This window comes from Rattus norvegicus, chromosome 3 (assembly GCF_021556685.1).
Source record: "Rattus norvegicus strain SHRSP/BbbUtx chromosome 3, alternate assembly SHRSP_T2T, whole genome shotgun sequence".
Taxonomy (NCBI): Eukaryota; Metazoa; Chordata; class Mammalia; order Rodentia; family Muridae; genus Rattus; species Rattus norvegicus.
In genome coordinates this window covers 104,904,018-104,928,903 of record NC_141536.1, presented here as the reverse complement: position 1 = coordinate 104,928,903, position 24,886 = coordinate 104,904,018, and the positions used below count along the sequence as shown (strand labels likewise).

At 45.0% G+C, this 24,886-nt stretch overlaps 1 protein-coding gene across 2 annotated transcripts in view; it reads right to left on the bottom strand.

Annotated features, from left to right (window-relative positions):
* Window positions 1–24,886, bottom strand: part of Eif2ak4 (eukaryotic translation initiation factor 2 alpha kinase 4) — an 85,433-nt gene that overhangs the window by 16,676 nt on the left and 43,871 nt on the right. The window contains exons 14-27 of one of the 2 annotated variants that reach the window (XR_015680386.1): window positions 22,753–22,836; window positions 21,238–21,360; window positions 18,459–18,563; window positions 16,208–16,265; window positions 15,310–15,389; window positions 14,046–14,233; window positions 12,301–12,354; window positions 10,045–10,281; window positions 8,622–8,697; window positions 7,732–7,853; window positions 4,935–4,984; window positions 3,864–4,032; window positions 2,632–2,748; window positions 1,976–2,041 (exon numbers count right to left, since the gene is read on the bottom strand). Coding sequence is in view for 1 of the 2 variants with exons in the window: in NM_001105744.2 (NP_001099214.2) it covers window positions 1,976–2,041; window positions 2,632–2,748; window positions 3,864–4,032; window positions 4,935–4,984; window positions 7,732–7,853; window positions 8,622–8,697; window positions 10,045–10,281; window positions 12,301–12,354; window positions 14,132–14,233; window positions 15,310–15,389; window positions 16,208–16,265; window positions 18,459–18,563; window positions 21,238–21,360; window positions 22,753–22,836 (1,443 nt within the window). In the remaining variant the exon portion in view is untranslated. 2 annotated transcript variants of the gene reach the window in all.

Here is a 24,886-nt window from a genome sequence, read left to right as displayed (position 1 = left end):
TAGATCCCATTTTTTTTCCTTTTAAAACTAGTCAAATACACTTCTTGCTCGGGACCACAAGGAAAGGCTGCAGTGCGTGGTATCTGTGAGACATTTTCAAATATGGCATTAGCTCACAAAACCTTCTGGGTAGAGAGTCACTGATCTGCACCGTTTCAACCAGATTCTTGATACCCTTTATTTATTTATTATTTATTATTTATTATTCTGCACATGGGAGTGGACTTTGGCATATTTAGGGTATATAAACATTGTTCTTTATGCCTGAACCTTAAGCTATTAGGTCGCTAATATCTCCTCCAATATTAAATATTTAAGGTTTAACATGGCTCAATTTATAAGCTGAGTCTCGTGCATCTCATTTACCTTCTATGCTGCTCTGTTTTTGTCACCTGACACAAACTAGAGTCACCAGGGCCAGGGGACCTCAATCAAGGAATTGCCTCTCAGGCTGAGCAAGCTTGTAAGTAGGGTTCCGTCCGCCATGGCTTCTGCTTTAGTTCTTGCCTTAGGTTCCTGCCCTGACTTCACGGAAGTGTACACCAAATCAACCCTTTCCTCTCCAAGCTGCTTTTGGCTATGGTGTTTATCTCACAACAGAATTACAAGTAGACCATCTTCCCTAAATGAATATGGGTGTTTCTTTCAACCATGGTCTATGCAAGCCCCGTGAACGTTGTTTCAAAGAGCTGAAGGCATATATATGTGAAGACCCTTTGCAGATTCTTCTATGTCCAGCACTGTGCCAGCCATACAATAGCTGTCCAGAGAGTAAGCGACTCCATTGCTCTACCCACAATCATCTTTGAGTCTACTGAACCTGTGAATTTTGTTATCACTATAAAATCATGGATAAAGTTTCAGATCAAGGGCTGTAAAGCTGGGAAAGTTATTTATTTACTTTGTTTTTAAAGATAGGGTTTCTCTGTGTAGTTCTGGCTGTCCTGGGACTCACTTGGTAGGCTGGGCCGGCCTTGAACTCAGAGATCCACCTGCTTCTGCCTTCTGAGTGCTGGGATTAAAGATGTGCCCCACCACTGACTAGTTACTTTATTTTTTTAAACTTATTTTTACTTTTTGATTTTTGGAGACAGAGTTTCTCTGTGTAGCACTGGTTGTCCTGGAGCTTGCTTTGTAGACCAGGCTGGCCTCAGACTAAGGTGTCTGTCGCTGAAGCATTGGAATTGAAGGCATGTGTCACACGCCTAGTTGCTCTGGAAAAGCTTAAAGATCAAACATTTTTTCCCTTGGGGTAGGGTTTAGTGGAAGAATGTAATTGCCTAGCATATGAGAGACTCTAGATTGAATTTTTAACACTGCAAAAGAAAACTAAAACCAACTCTTCCTTATCCAAATATGGAGGAAATATATAAACTTCTGTTTTCTCCTGCTGTTTAGCCACTCTGTTAAATGTGGATTGTCCCAAAGATATGGATTGAATGACATCAGTAAGAGAATACAGCTGATCTGTTTACCATTTAAGAGTCTCCTTATTGCTGACTGGGTCAAAAAGAAGATTTTAGAGGTAGGAAATTTCCAGGAAGATAAGAGCCACAATTCCATTCTGAAGAGTAGAAGACCTTGGGTGAGCTTAGGCTGCTTAGGAGGATTTGCAGAAATCCGTGCCCTGGTTCACAGGCTTTGTTCGGAGGGCAGCATGGTGCTGGGCCTGCTCAGTGGGAGGCTGTATCAAGTGCAGGCTTTACAAGGGATGCAAAGAAAGAACCCAGTAATCACGGAAGAGCAGGACAATCAGCATGTGGAGGACACACAGAAGGACACTCTCTGATCACAGCATCAGTTTCTCTCTTGTAATCCCAGCGGTTGCCATGGCACCAACACTCAAGGGGGAAAGCTGCATCTGTGAGCAGCAGATGTGTGTTGCTTGCTACCGCACTGCTACAGAAACGTGGTGACATTTCCTGACATCATAAAATGAAGAGACAGTGGCAGCACACCATCAGAAGGTACTTACACTATTAGATGACAAGGACAGGTTACAGAACTTAGCTTCTACTTCCCTCCTAGTCAGCTTCTCTGTCTGATGGAGAAGAAAAAGGGAGCGTAAGTGATGCCTAGTTCTTGGGAGGCAGAGGCAGGCCTCCATGAATTCAAGGCCATCCTGGTCAACATAGTGAGACCCTGTTTCAAAAACCACAAGACCTCCTGGAAACAAAAGCAACAAGAATGAGCTTCAACCTTCCCTCCCAGTCCCTGCGTCCTGCCAGTGCTCCATCTGTACTTTGCTGAACCCAGCACAGCCCAACAGCAGCAGCACCTTGTGAGGAAGAACAAATCCCCAGAAAAGAGCCAGTCAAGTCAGAACCCTTGAAGCCAATCTGCTAGATGAATGAAAAACTAGCCAAGGCTTCCGTGTATTAAAAAAATAACAATAATGAATGTCACAATTCATTCTGCACTAACCACAGAGTGTCCACACAGTTACCTCCCCCACGGCCACATAATTAGAAACAATAAAAATAAATCTTAGCCACAATTGCTTTGGTCACATTAGAACAAAGATGAAAGGAGATGAAATTCTCCATGCAGTTTTATGGTTGCCTGAGTCAGAATAATCATGGGCTAGTATCATCGCCTTTCAACATCCAGTCAGAGTAATTAAATGCTCACCACAGCATCATACAGAATAACGTAGACTTGACTGAGTTTATCCTCTGGGATCCCACAGTGTAGGAGTATTGCCTTTAGGAGCATTGTATGGTTCAAGTAAATGCTGTAATTTCTTTCCTAGAATATAGAGAAAAATACTATTATCTTCATTATAAAAGCAATAGAAGTATGTGGTCAAATGGAATCTGGTAATTATTTTCCTACCATCACAGAAGAGCTAAAGTGAAGCATCCTGTCTCCTGGTTTATTTTTGTTTCTTTCCTAACCATCCATCCATCCATCCATCCACCCACCCACCCACCTATCCATCCATCAAGCATCCATCAATAGATAGAGTTTCTCTGTGTAACCCTGGCTGTCCAGGAGTTTGCTTTGCAGACCAGGCTGGCTTGCCTCTGCCTTCTGAGTATTGGGATTAAAGGCAATTGCTGCTACTGTCTGGATATCTTTCATATCTGCTACCTTCAGTGTTATAGTTGAAGAATGTGATACTTTAATATGCATACAAACACACAGGTTGATCTTCAAAGTTAAAGAGCCTAAAAGAGCACACACAGACGGAGGAACAAGGAAACAGATCGAGGTAACTGGCTTGGAGAGGGCAGTTAATGGTCATCATTCCTGAGTGCTCACAGGTGTGCTGGGACAGCTGGTACAGGGAGAAGTGGCCCAGGGGCTCTACCTTGAATGAGCACACATGCTTGGATCACATGGAGGCCTCATGTCAAGAGCTGTGAGGGTGGAGACTAAAAATGTGACCAGCCAGCCAACCCTGAGAGGCTTCCTGGGAGAAGGGTCTGACCCATGGCTGGATGAGAGACGACTTTCTAGACAAGTGAACATCCATGACCAACAGTGGGGAATGGCAGGGCCTGTGAGGAGAGCAGCAAGCAGTCCTCATCAGAGGTGGAGAGTAAGAGCTGGTGGAGAGATGAGATGAGGGAGAGCGCTGAGAGCTCTCACCAGGGCAGGGGTGTGCCAAGAGCATCGTAGGAAACAGACTCACTGGTGAATGTTGTAAGAATGGGTAGAGATGCCCCATCCCAACAGAATAATTCTGTCCTGGTAGAAGCTCGAGCCGAAGATGACGCTTAAAGGGTCACCCACAAACTCTCTGCAGTTGCTTCAGAAAAGCCATGATCTGCTCCAGCATTCAGCAGAGGTGGCAGTGGGTATTGGTGCCACCGCAAAGGCTAGCAGGACGAGGTAACGCATTATAGCGGGGAAGGAACCTGAAGTGCAGGAAACTCCTGGATGACTTCATAGATGGTGTAGATGGTTTCAGCAGTGGGCAGGGAGCTGTTGGCGGTAGAAGTGACGATGTCAAATGCACATTCCAGGAGTTCTTTGGGATGAAATCGGTCTAACTTCCTAGGTCTGAACACCCGCTCTATGCAGTATCTGGAGGAAGAGATCAGCTTTCTTAGATCGCTGCTTATTGGAGACAAATACGTATAAGGAATTGCTGGGCAAAGAAAAGGAATGAAGATTAAAAAACAATCTGTGTTGTGCTCAAGAGTTCAAAGTCAGCTGTGAACCCGACCAGTCTTGCCTCATAATCCACACCCCAGTTCCCAGCCTTGTACTGTCAATGTCTGAGAGGGAAGAAGTCACACCAAATTCACATTAGGTGATGGCCTCCTATACAGGACGCTCCATGCTTTAGGGATGACTGGTAATTGCGGCCTTACAGCACACAGAGAACGATGTGACATGCTGTGTGATATGCCACTGACAGCATACCGGTTCTAATTGATGAAGATCTCAGAGTCTGACCCCTTGCAGTATCTAAATGGGTACAGAGCCTGTCCTTGCTGCCCAGCTCCAGGGTCTCAGCACTGGCCGTTCTTGCTGGGTCACCTCGTTCTCTACAAGCAGCTCCCACTCAGTTACCTACATGAGGAGCTTTCGCAGAGACCACTGACCATTTGTCTCTCCAATTAAATCTTAAAAGCAGCCATTTGAGACCAAGAACAGCCAGATCTTCCCCCCCTAAGAAACCATTTGCAAATATCATTAGTTATGTTGCCTGGGATCATTAGAAAGCACAGACTAGACGCAGGCCTGCCTGTCAGGTGACCCGACTGCTTCACTTCTTCTAAAGATGTCTTATGACATTCGAGTCATCTGAGGACAAAGGAGGCCTGGGCTGGGCTCCCTGACACATGCTGCTCAATACTTCAACCCCAGAATTCTTCCCTGTGTGAAAGTGTCAGGAGAAAAGCACATCCAACCCCCAAACCCTTGTCTGATTTCGTCCCCACATCTACCGAACGCAGGGGAGCATAGTGCATGCACCTTACCGCTTTAAATTCAGTATGTTATTTCTTGCCACATATCTTGCAAAAGGGACCTGAAAGAAGAAAGTTTTAAAGATTCATGTCATGAGTTGCCAAGTTCTACAATCTTTTAGTTTTTAAAACAGCTTTGCTGGGCTAGAATCCATACATCACTTTAAGGTCAGGCACCCACTTAATAGTGAGATCGGAGCCGACTGCACCCACTGCAGTAGCCCCGTAGACTGCCACCCAGATCTCCAGCCAGCACACTCTGATGCAGGACAATGACGGAATAGCCTGCTCATGCATTTCTTTTAAAATATACCCTAGCGACATGGGACACTCATGCGGGCTTCAGCCGCAGTAGGCTCTACTGCAGACTCTGGTTACTGCATTTCTGAGGTTTGAGAAAAATCTTTTTATCGAAAACATGGTCGATCATGCTCATTTGAAACCTGCATAGGCTATTGGTTAGTTGTGATTTTTAAGATGTAGCTTATGGGTTAGGGAGATGGCTTAGTGGGTAGAAAGTAGTCATCTAGTAATCAGTGCAGCTACGAATCCTCTGGACTTCTACTCTTCCTAACAGTCCAGATGGTGATGGGCTGTTTATTCACCTCTGTCAAGCAGTAATTCTAAGCTACTTTGCTTATTTAAAAGAAAACCAGAAGCCAAAAAAATAGAAGGAAGGCTGGGAGCAGGGCTCATGGGCAGAACCCTTGCTTTGCATAAATGAGGCCCTTGGCTCCACTCTAAGCACCTCTCACATACGAGCATTTGCGCATGGTCTCCAGTGTCCCGCCCTCCCCCTCCCTCCTTCTTGCTTGCTCACTCTCTCCCCCCAAATTTCTCTCCCACATAAACATAATTATTTAGAAAAAAAATTCTCTTACATTTTAAAAGCAAAAGTTGTTTTGCAACAAGCCATAAAAAATAAAAATAAAAAGAGGAAAAGCAAAAAGGAAAACGCCTTGATGGTATCCCTCCTCCTAGGACTTTGAGGTACTCCCCGACAACTTACTTACAGCCCAAGACAGGCTGTTGTGCATGGTAGCTTACCCATGTGTAAGAGTGAGTTTATTGCACACATGAACCAAGTGCGTGCCACATAACAGCAACTCATGCACACAGTTTCTTTCAGTTTTAGAAACCTTTTTTAACAAGAGTGGGATTTTAGAGTTCCTTCGGAACTTATTTTTCTTAAGCTATCAATATATTGTGGACATGTTTAATGTTTACAGATATACTAATCTGCGTGTGTATTTAACCTTACATATATGAATATTTGATATACATACAAGTTTAGCTGTAGTCTTTTAACAAGTTTATTTTACATGTATGCGTGTGTCCCTGAGTATAAGTCCACAGAAGTCAGAAGAGGGCGTTAGATATCCCAGGGCTAGACTTATAGACAGTTGTGAACCACTCCATGGGGATTCTGGGAACTGAATCTGGTCCTCTGCAAGAGCCTAAGTGTTCTTCACTGCTAAGTCACCTCTCCAGCTCCCCATTTGTCTAAAATGGGTCTCAGTACATAATCTGGACTAGCCTCAAACTTGTGATCCTCCTGCTTTAACCCCCACATGTTGGGATTGCATGTATAGCCACCATGCCCAGCTACATTTTAATAGCTTCTTAATATTCCACAATATTAAGTGACATATAATCATTCTCCTACAGAAAAACATGATGGGTTTCAATTTTCTCGATATAATTACATAAACATCCTTTTAAGATTCATATACTGTGTTACAAAAAACAAAAAACAAAACCCCCAAACTCTAGAAGTAGAATTGCCATTTCATAGAATATGAATGAGAATCAAATTTTGGAAGATTTCAAGGAGTAGTGGTTAAGGGACTTCTTGCTTCTCCAGAGGGCCTGAGTTCTCTTCTTAGTGCTCATGACAGGTGATTCACAATGTGTATAGCCCCAGTTCTAGGGGCTCTAATGCCCTCTTCTGCCTCTGTGGGCATGCGCACACACATGTGGCATACACTTACACAGATACACATATAGACATCTTTTAAAAAACTAAAAAGAAATTTGGAAACTTTCATTCATTTCATTCTTTTATTACTTTTCTACAAAGTTAGCAATTAATGTTCTCAAGAGTCCTGGCCATATCTGAATAATATAAAGCTTTGTATCTTCTGTGTAAAGTTAAAGGCAAGCACATGTGCACAGCCATATGTATCTTGGCGTGTCAGCACTCTTTGGAGTTTAACTGTTATTCTACAGCCTGCCTGGCTGTGTGCTTTCCTCGTCTCTATTCGGATTTTAAAGATGTTTCGGTACTGCGGATTGAACCCAGGACACTGCACATGCTAAGTGCACACTCTCTCCTTGCGTTGATTTGTAAGTGGCTTCTGTACATTAGGGACAGAACTCTGACTATGAACTCACTGAACGCTTTCCTCAGGTCTAGAGTGCAGTTACGGATGGCTTTGCTAGCAGTCAAGGCCACAGGAATGAAAGACTAAGAGATATTGCTGGCTAAGAGAGCTTTGGGGATCACAGGAAAGAGAATATGGACAAAACTCAGCACGCCCAATTAGCTGTTGCAAGCATTAAATGCTCTAGATAGTAACATTTGGGCTTTTACTGAAGAGCTAGCTGGCAAGTAAACCACATTTATCTGTCCCAGTTGAGGTTAACTTGCTATAAGGTTGCTCTGTGGACCTTAGTTCCTGCAATACAGGATCAGACATTACTGAACTCTAACACTGCTTTTACTCTGATTAGTAATTTCCTCAACGTCTCTCCCCTGTAGTGGTGCGTCTGGGAGGGGATTCTTTAACGGAGCAGCATCCCGGCTCACCCGCAGGTCGAAAGGAAGCATCACCAGCATGCCACTGTGATCCATGAACAGAGCGGCTTCGTTGTGCTCATATATTTGCCTGTTTCGGGGAAGCAGCAGCGGGGTGCACAGCTGGACAGCTCCTACACCAAAATACAGAGAGAGCCACTGAGCCTCGGGTCTGTGCTTCCTTCAGGCAACCCAAAATGCACACAAGCACACAGGCGAGCGAGCTGCCCCTGGGACACTATTCCTAGTATTCCCAATACTGGTTAATAATGTTCCAGATGGATCCACGTAGAGCTGAGCCGGGCTAAGTCTGTGACTTAGTAAGACTCTATCTATGAGCCAAATGTATTTTAGTAGCAAGGTGGGGATAATTAACAGTTTCTCTTCAACAAGCTGGGCCAACTGCTTATAAATGGATCTTAATACGGTCATACCAAAATCTACCTATAGTAAATTCTCTCTTTTATTGAGACTGGGTCTCACTATATTGCCTCAGCTGGCTTCAAGCCTCTTGCCTTAGCCTCCTGAGTGCTGAGATTACAGCCACATCTGGCTTTCCTTTCTTTCTGTGTGTGTGTATACCCATGGGGTATGTGTTTGTGTTGGTGTGTGCACATGTGCATGGGTTTGTACATGTGTGCTTGCACTTATGCTATGGGTTGCTGTCAGGTGTCTGTCTCAACTGCTCTCACTGAGCCTGAGTGTATTGAGTGGGCTGTCTGCCCACTGAGCTTGGGGATCTTCCTGTCTCTGTGTCCCGCCCTACTGCTGGGGTTGCAGATGTGTGAGGCCGAGGTAGGTGCTGCGGACCGAACTCAGGTTCTTATGCTTGTGTGCACACACTTTACTTTCTAATGATGTTTAGAAAACTCTCTGAGGAGTGATTTTCAGGGAAGACATACCATGCCTTTTGAAGACGCGGACGATGGTTTCACACACAAGCTGCTGGATCTTGGCTGTGCGAATCAAGAAGTTGCCCTAAAACAAGACCGATTAAATGTCATCAGCAGAGCCTAACCCAAGATTCCTCTGAAACGCTCCTCTGTGGTTTGTGTTTGGTGCTGCACAAGTTAGTCCCAAGATCACAGCAGAGGTCTGGAGTGACTGTCTCTTTAGACATATTTAGAGGAGAGACATGGATATTTGTTTAAGGTATTTCCTTTTCATTCCATTTTATTACAGTATTTTAGAAATAAAAAATAAGTCAAAAGACAAAATAAAGTTAGTTGTAGTCTTACAAAGAGACCTGATTATTACTAGACAGTCAAGCTCTGCTCTTGTTTCTGAGACAGGGGCTCACTGTGTTGCCCGGTCACAATCCTCTTCAGTGTCTGCAGGGTGTACATGATCATACACACTTAAAATGTATAGTTTCCTCTAAACTCCATCTTCTAAAATTATACCACAGCTAACTATATAGAAATAGATGGCAAGGACAGCCAGTCTTGGTTACCTACTCACTCAACTTTTTAAACATTTCTCTAAATTATTTCAGGGGCTCCTGTGGTTTTTTTTTATTTTTATTTTTGTTTTTTACTTTTAGAAGTGAAATAATAGAGGCTCCTAAGATGGCATCTTTGACTACTCTTCTGACACTGTCTGGAAGCTTTTCAAGACGCTTGAGACGCACAGCTGAAGGCGCAGAAGGGCCGAGGAGCCGGGCACCTTGCACCTGAGCTTCCTAGGCTGTCTGCCAGAGCTGGGAGCCACTGTGTCACCCCATGCACATCTGACCGCTGGGGCATCCCTGGCTGGACATCTGAGATGGGTTCTGCCTCTCAGTCTCTTGGGTGGGCACAGAGTGGGAAGGATCGAGGATCAGGAGAGTGATTATTAGCTCTTCCCTGACTATGCAGTCACACAGTTTGCATGCATTTTTTGGGGCTTTTGGGAACTTAAGCCAAGAACTTACAGTGCAGGAATAGCTGGTTAAACCCAGTAGATCACAAAGGAAAACCCAAACAAGACAAAGAGACACAGACACGGGATGGCTTAGCAGGTAAAGGCATCTGCTGCCTAGCCTGGCAGTGTGGGTTCAATCCCTGAGACACACACATTCCTACAGGTTGTCCTCTGACCACAATATGTGTACCATGACACATGCGTGCCCCACCCCCTTACATAAGTGCTATTAAAAAACTATAAAAACATAAGACATGAAGGTTAGACAAGCATTTAGTAGGAGAAAGGGTATTAGGGGTGGGAGGAAGATAAGAAAGGGCTGAGGGATGAGTTTGATCAGAATGCATCACAGACATACATAGAAGCTATCAAAGAGTAAATTTAAAAGTTTAGGGAACTACACGACATGCTGACGCAGCCCACCTTCAGGATGTCGCTGTCGTAGGTGTAGTCTATGGCGGGGGAGCTGTGCTGGCAGAAGAGCTGGCTCATCATGGTGCGGTAGGCCTTCCCATCCGTGTTGGCCAGCGTGTGGTGCAGCACTTCATGCAGCTCCGACTCCTCCATCTGTGGTGGGGGGAGCAGCTCACTCTTGAGCAGCTCCATGGCTGTGGGCCGTTTGGCTGGATCATGGTTTAACAGCCAGGAGATGACAGATTTCTGCAATGTGACAGGCACACAGCTGGTAAGGAGACAGCAGGTGAAGCTCAGGGACCTCCCATGGCGGTCATTCAGGGTACTTTCCATGCTCAGTTGGCACTGCCGAGATCTCTGCTTGCGCCATCAGTGCCTCATGACCACAGACTTGTGCATAAATGTAACTGGAGTATTTATTCCTTGAAAGGGAGAGGGCCCTTTTTATATCTCCTCACCAACAATCAAAAACACCCTCAACTTAGCAAAGCACACAGAAGCTGAGCTTAGTCTTATAACACAAATGACTGTATAGAAGAAGAGACACCTAGAAAACACCACGAGCCCACGCCTAATGCTAGTGCTTACACAAAGCACACGGCAGCACCTCTACTGCACAGCACACTGGTCCTCACTTTCCCTCCTCTGTGTTTACTCATTCTGTCCCCTGGAATCCTCCCGCTCTCACTGTTGCCTCCACAGTCGAGAACCCCCTGAAGCAGCACAAGCCTTTACAAGGCTCCCTAAGGGCTCTCTCTCTAGAGACAGTCTCCTCAGTATACAGCCCACTTGGCCTGGAACTTGCCATATGTAGACCATGCTTTGAACTCAAAGAGATTCACCTGCATCTGTCTCCCAAATGCGGGAATTAAAGACATGTGCCAATCCTGTAGTTTACAACAAGAATTTATGAAAAAAAGTTGGCAGAATAATTGTGAACAGAAAATTTCGATTTTTAGGTGGATTGTATTAAACATCTCAATGTATTTTTAAAATACCTTTTGGTGGGTGTGGTAGAAGCAGAGGCAGGTGAATCTCTGTGAGTTCAAGGCCAGCCTGGTCTACATAGTGAGCTTTAGGACAGCTAGGAGTATGTAGAGAGACCCTATCTATAGTGAGAATTTATAGTTATGACACCCAAAACCACAGCGAATGACTAATCCAAATGGGAAATAGCAGCTGACAAGATAACTACAACAGGCACCAGCCTGCTCTTTACTAATTAAATAGAGGTGACCGAATGACCCTGTTAGCATTAAATAGTGTCATGCTAAACACATCGAAGTATAGAAGCTTACTCGAACAGAAATAAAAAGATATCTCTTACCTATCTCACAGGAAAGAAAAACTAAAATCTTACACATGTGCAGTGGCAAGGCCAGCGGCCATGCAGTCAATAAGAAGTTGCAGATGCTGACATGCTCTGTTTATGTTCCTGTTCTCCATGCTTACAGTTTAAGTAAGAGACGTTTGCCCTGACTCTCACTGTCAACAACAGTCAATGTAAGGAAGAAATTTCCCTATGACATGAGTATTAGCGAGTGAAGGTTTCACCACAGCAAACAACCATCAGGAAGAAGAAAGGATACCAGAGATGGCACACAGCTCACTTAGGAGCTCTCAGATGGTCTGGGTGCCAGTGTTCGCTTAAGGTGACACACACACACACACACACACACACACACACACACACACACACACACACACAGATGGTTATGGTGTATGTGGGAAATTACCTTGCTGTGAAATACTGTGACAGCTACTGCACAGATAGTTCAGTGGTGGGGCACTTCCCTATGTTTGATTCCCTGGTACTATAAAACCAAGTAATTCCGAAGCCCTGTAAGAGCAGACTGCCCAGGGAGCAGACTGTAGACCTCCCTGCACAACCTGCATTACTTCAACTGTGAGACAGAGATTGTAACTTTTTGCCTGTAAGTCCTGAGTTCTATCTAACGCAGCTTGTGGTAAAAGCGTCTCCTCCCAGCTAAGCCCGTGGTAACTAACACACCAAGTAACACTTGAAGGCACAATTGAGCACACAAAGAGCTCTGGAGTGGGTTAATTTGCTGTCAGACCTGGGCCTTTCTATAGTGCATTTCAAGCCTAGCAACATCTTAAGAGCTCCGTCTTTTGATATTTCCCCCCATGTTGTTCCTTGAACACAAGAGACTGAGTGGCAGAAGATTACTAATTGAAAACCGAGAGAAACAGTAATTAAAACCCAAGACTGAAGACGCAGCAATTAAGGCCTCAGCAAATTACCTGCTTTGTATGCTCTCCGTCCTCGAAGTCGTCTGGGAACTTGGGTGACGTGGGCTAAAAGAGTATTATATTCAAATCAGCAAGCGCTTGGCAGGTTGCCACAGGCAAAGCTTTTATTCAGCACAGTAAGATAACCAAAGAGCAAATTAAGATTTGCTAACATGACACCGTCTCCACGCCCTGTGCTCACTATGCAGTACAGTCTATTAACACAGACATTACCCAAGTGACGGCCTCCGTTATGCAAATCACCTCCTTTAAGTTTAAATAAAAGATAATTTCAATAAGAGATTTTTGCCATGACTATAATTGTCAATAAAAGTCGGCATAAGGAATAAATTAAATGTAAGGGTTTCACATAAACACAAAGCAATTTAGTGAAGCACATGGTGAAAAGAGGTGAGATTCCATGAAAGCATCGGCCTAAGAGGAAAACTGGGAGGTGGAAGGTCACGGGTGTCCTCAGACACAGCCAAGCCAGAGGCCAGAAGACTCAGAAGCAAACAAACTAAAAAGAATGGGCAAATCCAAATCCCACTCATTCCTCCAAGCCCCTGTTTTTCTGATAAGCAGGACCTCAGCTACAAGATTAACTGACAGTTTATAAATTCCTGAAATGAAAAAACAAGATTACAGAAAGGGACGCCCTCAAGGACATCCTCATCCAGACCCATCCCAGCTAAGGTGAGTGGCAGAGTCATTTTCGGTTCATCTATGCCTTATCACCTGCTACCCACATGCTGCTGTCAAGGTATCCTCAGAGCATCCACAGTGTGTGCACTGCTGTGGTCTATTAGTGTGCCGTGTGGACAGGGTCTTGCTGATGCATAGTCCAGGCTGGCCTTGAACTCGTGCTCCTTCTCTCTTATACGCAGGGACTGTAGGCATGCCCCACCAGGCCTGGCTTGATATATGTGATTTAACTTAACAAGCACTTAGGCTTGCTGTTGCTCCCTAAGGATGAGAAAGGCTCTCCAGACCTCTGGCTCACGAATAACAGTTCAGATTGCCCAGACTTTACTTTCCACTTTCTTAATGCCCCGTTGTCATGGGAACCCTTGACTGGGCCCCCTGTAACACTCATCCCTATGAGCACAAACAGCAACTGAGGCAAGGGTTTATTCCAAGCACAGGAGTGGGAATTTCACTGGGGAAAAGCAGCTCAAGTGACTGAGAGCCACACATGTGGCAGGTTCAGCAGATTCTCTACCCCAGAGGTCTGACTCCAGACTTCAGATCCATTTCAACTTCTGGTCATTGAGATTTGCTTTAGGCATTACAAAACCAGATCCATTCAATATAAACCTTTATGTTTTGGAGGGGGTAAGAAGATAAGGTCTAGAATGCCATGTAGACTAGGCTGGCTCGCCTCAAGCAAACAAAACTGTTTCTCAACACTGGGCACGTTGACAGAGGTGTGTTTTCTCACACTAGAACACAGAACAACATAGGCTGACAATCTTTAGTTACCAAAACTGCAATGTTGGCAACTCAAAGGAAGCAACCTTCCTTGTCCCAAAGACATTTCCCTGAAAGCGACAGAACTGATTATTTTACCATGAATCAGCTAATGAGAGTCACTAAAATTAGAAAAGGTAGCCAGGCTTGGTGCCATGGATCTGTAATCCAAGCCATTCAGAAGGATAAGACAGGGGGATCTCATGTTTCAGGCTAGCCTGGGCTATCAGCTAAGACCATTTTTTTTTTGAATCAACAATTGATAGCCTCTTCTATTTTATAAATACCAGGAAAAAGTCCTGCTTTGAGTTCTGATCTCCACACGAGACTGAGGATACTGGAAATTTATTCATCAAACATATCTGACACCCACATCTCGAAGTTGGTTGAGAACGAAAATTCTTTCTGAGGCAGTCACCATCGGGTGATACGACATCTCAAAGAGGATAATTCCCAGGCTGAAGAGATCCACTTTCTGTGGGGAAGACAGAAATTGCCTTTAGAGGGCTCTGATATCAAAGTGGCATTTCCAGGAGCTTGGGGGTTTAGTTAAGGAACTTGATGATCTGTTCTGAAACAAGGTTTTAGACCTATAATTTTAAAAGCAAATCATCCAAAATTTTCACCCAGAAATAACCATCACAGTCAAGCTAACATGACTATCTATTTACATAGTTACCATCTCTCCCTCTTTCCCTCCCTCTCTCTGGTAAGAACATTTGAGATCTAGTCATTTGCAATGTTTAAAATTATTGTACATTTTTATAAGCTGTAGCTACCCCACTGTACAGAATGTATTCACCTTCCAAGACCCTTCTTGATGCTTGCTATTTCCACTGCTTCAGCCCTTTCCCCTCCTGGGCATGCTCTACCCATGGCTTCTCAGTGCTACTGATAGGACCAAGCCTGTCACATGCCAAGCCAGTGCCCTACCAACTGAGCCATGTCCCTAGCCTTCACTTATCTTGTTCATCCTTTATTCTAAATGGCATCCGTGTGAGAGTTTCAGGATGTGGTTTGATGGTGGAGCACCTGCCTAGAATAGAGCTGGATGCCTAGAGCTGAAGGAAACAATTCTGAATGTCTGCCAGGCCCCACTACTGCCTTGCTACTCAATTCTGTTCTTCATGGGCCTCATCCTAATTTAGGACATTTCTCTTATTGCTTCCTTGCTCGTCATGGGTTCTACCGTCACTGGGTCAGCTCAGCAAGGGCTGGGAACGCAGCTGTTACTCAAGTGGCTGCCTTGCTCCCTATGAACCTGACCTGGGGAGGGGAACAGTACAGAGGTTAGCTCACACAGTCCTAATGGATGGAGGAAGTGCCAGCCTCTGCAGCAGTGCCAGCTTCAGTTGCTGCCCTTGGGCACTGCTGCATGCTCTGGCTAGAATGGCTGTTCCTACTTCAGCTGATCGCTAAACCCTGTGTGACTATCTTGATGCTTCTGCTTGTAACTCACTCTGAGACACCACCTCCTCACCTCCAAACACACACACACACACACACACACACACACACACACACACACACACACACACACACACACAGTACCTGGTTGTACGCAGACTTGGTACTTCCTTGGACCTCAGGGCTTACATACAGAGCGGTGCCAACCATGCCAGTCAAATGGCCTATGGAGGAAAGGAGAGCATTCCAGCTGGGGACTGAGCTGTCCGTCCTTGCTGTTTCACAGTGCTCAGGACTGAACCTGGGGTCTTGGGCATGCTCGGTGAGTGGCAGTGAGCTACACCCCTAGCTCCAGCTAAAGTAAACTGAAAACCAAGGGCTTCCTCCTAACTCCTAGTTATCTTTATTTATTTGTGTGGGTGTGTGCATGCTGTGGCATGTCATGTGAGGGCCAGAGGACAACTTGTGGGAGCTCATGGATTCCTTCCACCCTCTGGACTCAAATGGCTGAACTCAGGTCATCAGGCTCAGTGGCAGGCAACTTTACCTGCTGAGTGGTGTCCTGGCCCAGAACAAAAGGGCTTCTTTAAAGCAAAGCTGGGCTGGCTCTGTTATCTGCAGTCCTGTCCCTCCCACCCCGGGGAGGAAAGTGAACACTGCACAGGTGACTGATCTGTGCCCTAGGCTGGCCACACTGCCTCACACAAAGGTCTCTGCTTACATAGAAAGGCTAGGACAAGATAGGACCCCAGAAAGGCCAGGTCTTGAGGTAACCTTACAGGACTAATTAGAGTTGGTCAAAGCACAGCTTTGGGCCCCCAGGAGACCACCATTACCATTGTTCTACTAATGATAGTGCTTGTGTTTCTTAAGAGTAATTAACATAGTAAAAGGAAAAAAACCCTTAAACTTCCATAAAAACTATTTAAACAGTAATTTCAATTTGTTTCAGAATAAAGTTTTTTATAAGTAAAAGGCAGATTTCAGGTTGAGAAGTTTTATGGTCTTCTTTTTAAACACATGGATGAAATAAAGGCTTTACCTGAAGGGTCTGACTTAATCACATGATCACCTGCTTGGTCGTCCTGTTTACCTTCAGCCTAAAACACAGGGAGTATATATTAAACCTTAGAGCATCCCATGGAAATGGCTCATATGTTTCTAAATGAAGACTGAAAAGCTAACAGGGACCTCTGAATAAGTATTACCATGCTTTTTGACTTAATGTATTTACTTATTTTTTATATTTAGTTAACTCTTTCGTGCAAAGTTCAAAGGAAACCCAGTGAAAGCAAGAGGAAGATGAATTCACTGGATGGCTCTCACAGGACATAAATATCCAGATTCTTATAGAAATCAATTCATGTTCACCCCACAAGCCCCAGGAACAGAATCTGTTCATCAGGAAGCAGAAGAGAATTAAAAACAGTGACAAACCATTGCTCTACCTTTTCTAGTGATGCAACCTCCTCCATATCACTTTTGCTATTTTGTTTTCTCTAAAGGCTGGTCACTAACCTGGCCCCGTTGTCCCTTGCTGAAGCACACACTGGATAGTTTGCCCTCTTTCCCACACCCTAACGGTCACACTGTAAACCAAGTCTGGTGGTTTGAAGGAGATGTCCTCCTGCATCTGAATACTGGTCTCTAGTTGGTGGCTATTTGGGGGAGGCCTAGGAGATGTGGCTTTGCGGGAGGAAGTTGCAGCTGGGGCAGGCTTAGAGGGTTTGAAAGACTCATCTCAGTGAGCCGTTTCCTGCTTGTTCCAGCTGCCAGCTATTCCAGCTGTGCCAGCATGGACTCTTGCCCTCTGTAACTGCCTGGGCCAGAGGGTGTTATCACAGCAGCAGAGAAGCAACCGAGCCGTCCAGAGCACGAGGACATGCTCCAGGCGCCATCACTCGCCTTCGCTTCTCCTTTGCTGCTCAGTCTTTGAAGCAGGCCCTAGAGTCCACACATTTCATAGATGAGGCATGAGTTGACAAGGCCAGGGCACACGGCAGCGATAAGGCTGTGTGCAGATTGGTGAGACTGTAGAGCCTCTCTACTTCCCAGCACCTCACTGGGTTCTTTAGTTGGGTTCTCTCTGTGTTATCTGTCTTGGTTTCAGCGCTTTTCAATACACTTTATCAGTTCTCTGTTCTGGGCAGGAGCCAGTCCTTTTTGTCCCTCTTCATTTCTTTGCTGTGCTGTGTTAGAGCCTCACTCTGTAGCCCTGCCGGCCTTAGAGCTTCTTATGCAACCTAAGCTGGTTGGGAACTTGAAATAGTCCTCCTGCCTCTGCCTTCTGAGTGCTGGGAAGATGGCACCCACCTTCAATCCCAGCTCTTTTCTGCTCCTCACTCTGCTCCTAACTTCATCTGCTAAATTAGCCTGATGGTCATTCCTGTCATCTAAATTCATTTTCTTTCTCTGACAGTCTTGGAATGAGCTGCACTTACTACAGATCATGGAACCTAAAACCCAGCTTATGATAATTAAAAAGAGCCCTGGCACTCAAGTCTGCCCAACTTTCCAAAGACTTCCTTTTTATATGTCAGACTTTCTACACTTTACAGGTTCAGCCAGTCAGAACATGGGATGTTCAAACAACCAAGTCTGCTCACCTAGGCCCTTAGCTTCTCTGGTGATCCTTGTCCTAGTCCTCCTGGGCTCTGCCCTTGCCTTTGGCCTGCTGGCCTCCCACTGCCTGGCCTTATAGGATCCATACACAGCACACTGTTGCTATACAGTCTCTTATTTTCCTTTGGGTGATGGGGGTCTCATTATGAGGCCTGGCTGGTCTTCAACTCCTAGGTTTAACTGATGAAATGCTTCAACAGTGCCACAGCACTGGGTCTACAACACTTCCTGTTCTGCGTGGCCACACATCTCCTCCTCTCCGTACTCTCATCTCACCATTCCTTACACCGCTCATCCATTAGCTCTGTATGCTAAACCAATCTGTAACGTCAGAGCCAGTGTTTGTCCAGGACTGAGTCTCACTTTTGCAAACCAGTGGAAAGTTCCTCAGATGCAAAGCTTGTCATATGCCTCATAAGGAGACCCAACTGCCAAATTATCTCATAAAGCATCTTATGCCTTTTACCTAAACATTGTTCATCGACCAATGACTTCACGTCCCTAAGATTCAGAGCCTAAGACACACTTACTGCCTGTCTCTTCAGACTCGCCTCACAGCAGAGGGAGACATGGCAGGGCACAGGCGATCACTGTTCCATCTCTGTATTTCCAGGATTATTAAGGCACCCAGGTCATTTACAGGCATAGTCTGATTTAAAAAAAATACTCACATTGAAGGCCAGATGGTCTGTTGCCAAACCAAAATCACCTATTTTCACATGGTCATCAGAATCCAAAAAAATGTTGACAGGCTTCAAATCCCGGTGAATCATTCCCTGTTGGAAGACAATGAAGACTCCAACAACTGCTTCCCACACAGAGTGCAGCACGTTGTTTCCCGATTTTAAAGGCCGAGTGTTGTGATGACAACTGAATGAGTCTTCTCCCAGGGACTTCCTGATCCTGGGTGTCTGGTCTCTGGAATATCCTGTGACCTCTGACCTCCTCACTGTGGTCCTGAGCAGGGGCAACTCCCAGGCTCTGTTCAGCAGCTCCCTCAGAGACTCCTTACCTTCCCCTGTTCTCTGCTTAGGCCCCACTTTCCTTTCCTTCCTCTCCTGGTTTTTCTTTGCACTACTCTGTCTGCCACACTCTTGGACCTATCCACTCATTCCAATCGCACGGACACTGACCTGTTTTGCCTCTTTCATGAGCCTTGCACACTGCTCTAACAATTCACGTTTGTGCCACCAGCTCTCAGGAGGAGCTCAATGATAACATCACAGGGACCCTGCTTTCTCCCCCTCATAAGGGCTCATCATGCTTACTGCTCCACTTAGAAGACGCTAAATGTAACAACAACTCTTCTTTGGTCTTTTTTTATAGTGTAAAGGCATATACCATATAGCAGACACTCTTCTGGCTCTGAGAACCAGAGTCCCTCTCAAGCATGGGCTTGCTGCATGTTTGTGCCTCTGTGCATGTAGGTGATGCACAGATGAGAGGTCTAATGACGCCCAGTAGAATTCCCTTTTATTTTCCACCTTGCAAATTATGCCATGTAGATTTCATGGCTTCTCAATATTAACAGGGCACACTATAACATTTTGAAGTTCCAAAAAATTTGAGGCAGAGGGAAAAAAGCCCTAACATTAGATAATTCCTTGTTTAAGATGTGAGCACTGTCTCACCCAGAAGCCAGGACTGAGAGCATTCACCTTGAACTGCCAACTTGTAGCTTTCAAATGACATTTCTACACACAGCTATGCTGAGTTACCGAGCCTCGCTGCTCTCTGCTGGGCAGCTCTCTAGTTTCTCCAGGTTCCTAGGAGGCACAGCATTAGGTCACTTAGAGCCAGGTCTGTATGCACGAACCACATTCACACTCTACACTCAACTTCATCAAAGGATCATCTGTTGGGAATTGATTCTAATGCTTTGTCCTGATCCGGCCCCCAAATTGGGAACCTGCATGTCCAAATGCTGAAGGTCCCTGTCCCCAATTGGTTTTTGATTGATTAGTAAAGAGCCAACAGCCAATGGCTGGAGGCGGGTGGGCAACTTCTAGGTTCCTGGGAGAGGAAACATAGGGTCTCTGCCAGAAGAGAGACTAGGACAGACCACACTGGGAAGGAACAGGAGGGAGTAAGGGCCAACATGTAGGTACAAGATGGAAAGCAGTCCCCAGAAAGGCTGCCCAGAAGCATCCTGGGCAGCAAAGATAAGGAGGGCACCCAGAAGGAACCAGGGCATCATATACAATATAGATTTAAGAGGTGTTAAGTCAGGACTGCCTCGGGGGAGAATGTGCTGGCTGACGGGAGGTTTAGAAATGCCCAACCATTGAGCTAGTCAAGGCATAACAAAATTAGCTGGTGTGTGTGTGTGTGTGTGTGTGTGTGTGTGTGTGTGTGTCTTTCATTCAGGAATCCAGAGAGCTCTTGGCTGGTGCAGCACATGCGCCACCTGCCAGGAGCCAAAGCGGTTAACTAATTCACCGCTACAATCATCCTTAACACTGTACAAGTCCAAATGTTTTCCTTACAGAGGTGTGGGCAAATGTCTTATAAAGGGTCAGTGAGCAAATACTTTGGTGAACTTAGGCTATGTGGTGATAAGATACCATGACCAGCTAGGTGGCTCAGCCGGCAAAGGTCCTTGCCACAGAATCTGATAATCTGAGTAATTTCGTGGAATTCACATGGTAGAAGGAAAGAAAATTGTTCTCTGACCTCCACATGTGCACAGTGGAATTCATTGGCCCACACATGTATATACAAATAAAAAGATAATTGTAAAAAGACTATTTCATTATAACAAAGTTTCCTCCTTTGTTTTATTTTGTATGCTTGTTCTCCATTTTCTGCTTGATTTTTTTAATATAAGTTTGTATAATTTAATATAAGCCAGGGAGATGGTTCAGTAGGTAAAGTATTTGCTATGAAAGCTTGAGGACCTGAATTCAGATATTCAACACCCATGTAAAGCTGGGTACCGTGAGTGGCAGACAAATGGATCCTGAGAGCCGGCTGGGTAGCTGGTTTAGCTGAAATGTTCGGCAAGAGACCTTGTTTAATTTTACAGAAGAAAGCGTGAAATTGGGCTTAAAGTTTCAGAGGGTGAGTCTATGCCCACCAAGGCAGGGAGTATGGCAGCAGGCAGGCAGCCATGGTGCTGAAATGGCAGTAGCTGAGAGCTTGCATCCTGATCTACGAACTACAGGAAGAGAAAGCAACCTGGGAATGACACAGGCTTTTGGAACCTCAAAACATCCCTCCAGTGACACACCTCCCCTCCTAATCCTTCCCAAATAGTTCCACCAACTGGAGACCAAGATTCAAACACATGAACCTATGGGGGCCATTCTCATCCAATCCATCTATATCCACAAGCACAATTACAAGGGGAGCGTATCCCTAATTCCCACAACACATGCACAAACATTCATGCAACATAAATGCACAATTTATGTAAATAGAGGTATGGACATGAGATGATATAAAGTTTACTTTCTCATGGATATAAGCTAATCCATCCAGAATCTCTCGGAAAAGCCTCCAGAGCCGGCTGGTGTCTCGGAACAGCCCCTGGTCAATGGTGTCTCGCAGTGTGCTCTTCTCGCAGTACTCCATCTACAGGGAAGAACAAACCAAGCAGAGCCCATCACACCGAAGGCTCACAAGAAGGTGGGGAGCTGCAGTCAGTGCAATCACTCAGGCTAAAACTTATGACAGGGATTTTAAACAGTCTTGGAAAGAACGGCTTTTTTTTTTTTTTTTTTTGGTTCTTTTTTTCGGAGCTGGGGATCGAACCCAGGGCCTTGCGCTTCCTAGGTAAGCGCTCTACCACTGAGCTAAATCCCCAGCCCCGGCCTTTCTTTTTAATGCTAAAAAAATGAAACAAATGAGAGTATGAGAAAGAAAAAAAACCCATCTTGCATAAGGAACTGGCTCAATGATAGGGCACATTCCAAACATACGTGAAGCACCATCTCCAGCACCCCAAACACCCCTAAAACCAGTAGAGACAAATACACATTTAACAATAGTATTAATAACCAATAATACTGAAGAATACATTGGCACAAAAATACATAATATTAGCAGGTTATGTAACCTCCCCACTGCAGTGGGATTAAGACAAGGTCTCTGCATCCTGGCTGCTTGTTTTTAAATTCCATTTTTGTTTAAAAGCCTTGTCACAAGCATGAAAACTGAGATTTCAGTAAGATGTTATTATGTTACAAGATCGTTTCCAATCTCAAATTTCCAAGAATAGCTAATTAGCCTAATGATGTCCCTGGCTTTATTTGTACACGAATAACAAATGTTCTTTGACTCTAGAGAAAAACATCAGACGCATGGAAACATTCAGGCAGGGCTCTGTCTCAGCCTTTCCTGGTATACTGAGAGAGAAAACAGTGCAGCATTATTTAAGTCTTAGGTCAATGTGGAAACTAGCTTTTGGGTCCCAGCCAGGGCCAGAGAAGGAAATTCCTCAGGCAGAAGTGTTGCTGTTTTACACATCAGCCTTCTTCCTCATCCTCAGAATCGTCATGGCGCATTCTGAGTCACCCTCCAGGCCTCACTCAGGGCTGAGATCCCAAGAGTCCCACCTACTTCACAGGACTAGAGAAAGGTCACATAGAGACAGCTTGGGCATGCCCACTCCTGCATCCAGCAGACTCAGACATGGTTGTGAGAAGTATCAATAGTTAATCTGTGGGAAACTGAGGCACAAAGGAATGAGGAACTTCATCTAAGCTCACACAATGTTGGCAGGTAGATCTAGGATGTGCACTTGCACAGCCTAGGCCCAGGGCTGCCCCATGGCGCCTTCTGATAACACTGCAAAAGGATGGGTTCCAGGCTGGGGGAGGCTCCTTTCATGCTCCAGCTTCCCTGGCCTTACTCCTCGGCAGTGCCAAGCAGGCCTCTTGTCCACAGCCTTGCACTGTATCACAAAACATGCTGCCAACAAGCAATGCGAGGGACCCATCATGGAGCTGCCCACCAGCCTCTCACCTGGATGTACAGGTAGTGCACAGCCTCGGTCGTCACTGATGGCTCAATCTCATGGCGACTGTCCTTTTCATTGCAGTCTTCATCCTGAATCAAGAGGATCACAGAACTCAAACTGAGGGCTGAAATTCAACAAGAGCGTCATCACCTTCAAGAATTGTGTCTAAGGCCCCAACCTCCTGGGCATGGCCTCCTATCACTTTAGGGGACATCAGCAGAGCAGAGAACAACTACCATCCTTTGGAAGCTTGGGGATCTGCTGGTAAGAAGGATGGAATGAACACAGGGCAAGCCTGTGTTAACAGCTTCTTCTCACTGTCAGAAGGTTCAGTGTCCTCTGGGCTACACCCTGAACACACCTTAGCAGTCACTTATAAGTAGCAAGTGATACGCAGACCACTTCCTCACAAGGCCAACTCGCTTGTCTCCCGTGGGTAATTTTCTTTATAGTACCTTCAAAAAAAGTCTTTTCTAGGGTTGGAGAGCCCAGAAAATAGTTACTGGCTCCATGGCTTTAGAGTGCTTACTGCTCTTGCAGAAGACCTGGGCTCCATTCTCAGCACTAACATCAGGCAGTTCACAACTACCTAACTCCAGAGTTCAGGGGATCCAGTGCCCTAGAGCTCCATGGGGCAGCTCAAACGGTGTGCATAACCTCAAACAGAAGCACATACAGGTGCATTAAAATATGTTCTAGGTCTTCTGGATACACGTATTTAAGGAACAGTATTAGTTTCTGATTGTTCCAGACTTACAAGGGTTTTATTAGATTTTATTTTTTCCAGTTCTGTCTCTATGTGCATGTCTGTGTGTGGGTGTGCGCATGTGAGTGCAAGGGCCTGTGGAGGCTAGAAGAGGTCACAGGATTTCCTGAAGCTGGAGAACCAGGCAGCGGTGAGCCACCAGACAGTGCTTAGATTCAGTTCTCTGAAGAACATCACATGTTCTTAACTGCTCTCTGGTCCCCTGACTACAGTTTTTATAAGGAAGAACATTTTTTAATATTTTCCCTTTTCAAAGAAAATTAAAAAGTTCTCCTCTTGAAATAACTGGATTCAAGTACTAAATTACTTATCTTCTCTGTGGAGCGTCTGTGGAGATTATTAAGTCCTTGAGGTTCCTACCCATCAATTAGAATGCTCATGGGATGCTGTCTTTAATTGAACCAAACTGGAAGCATGAATTTGTTGCCCTTGGTAATTAAGTGCACAACTAACACTAAAGCAAATATAACTTGTGCAGTTTAGGCTATTTATGCTATTACTGTGGCTAACTTTATAATTAAAAAAGGAAAGCAAAGGAGCTTAAGTGGTTTTTAACTAACAATACTTATTAAAAACATACTGGCTAATTCATTCAAATCTTCAAATCAATTGAAATGTGTATTAAGAGGGTCTACATGTTTATATCCTGTGAGTGAACTTGTAAACACCAGAGATCATCCAGTTATCGCAGACTTGGGATACAGTGGTCAGCTCATTGTTGCTACTCTGAGCTTGAGGCACCAGCCTGCGGCTCTGATCCTGACCAGAGAAGCAAACAGGGCTACGTGGGATCTGAGGGTCCGGAGTGTTTGTCGAGCCTTTAAAACCATGAGCCATATGGAGAAATGTGCTTTATATCACCCCCCAGTACACATCCAGTAAGCATCTGGAACTGGAGTTATGGGCAACTGTGAACTGCCTGACCTGGGTCCTGGGAACTGGGCTCAGTTCCTTTTCAAGGGCACCCCATTCCCCTGACCTGTTCCCGGAAAGGACAAGTTCTATCAACTCTTACTTTTACTAAAAGTAAGGTGCATTCTGGCATTCTCTCCTCTTGTCCACAACATCAGAAATAAAATAAGGCTGGCTGTGATCCTTTCAATTACTCACCACACACTGCAGGATCATGCTACAGAGTTAAAATACTGTTCTAGAAGATGGTTTATCAAACTGAGCATCAAGATTAACTGAAGGGAAGAGGCTAACTCCACGATGAGACTGTTTAATTTGCTTTCAATCCCCATCCCCAACCACAGAAAACATTTCCCAATCCTCTATGTAACTTAAAATGATTTTTTGAATTAGATGTATTTGTATACATGTATACCTGCCTGAGTTTATGCACACCATGTGTACCGATGCCTGTGGAGGTC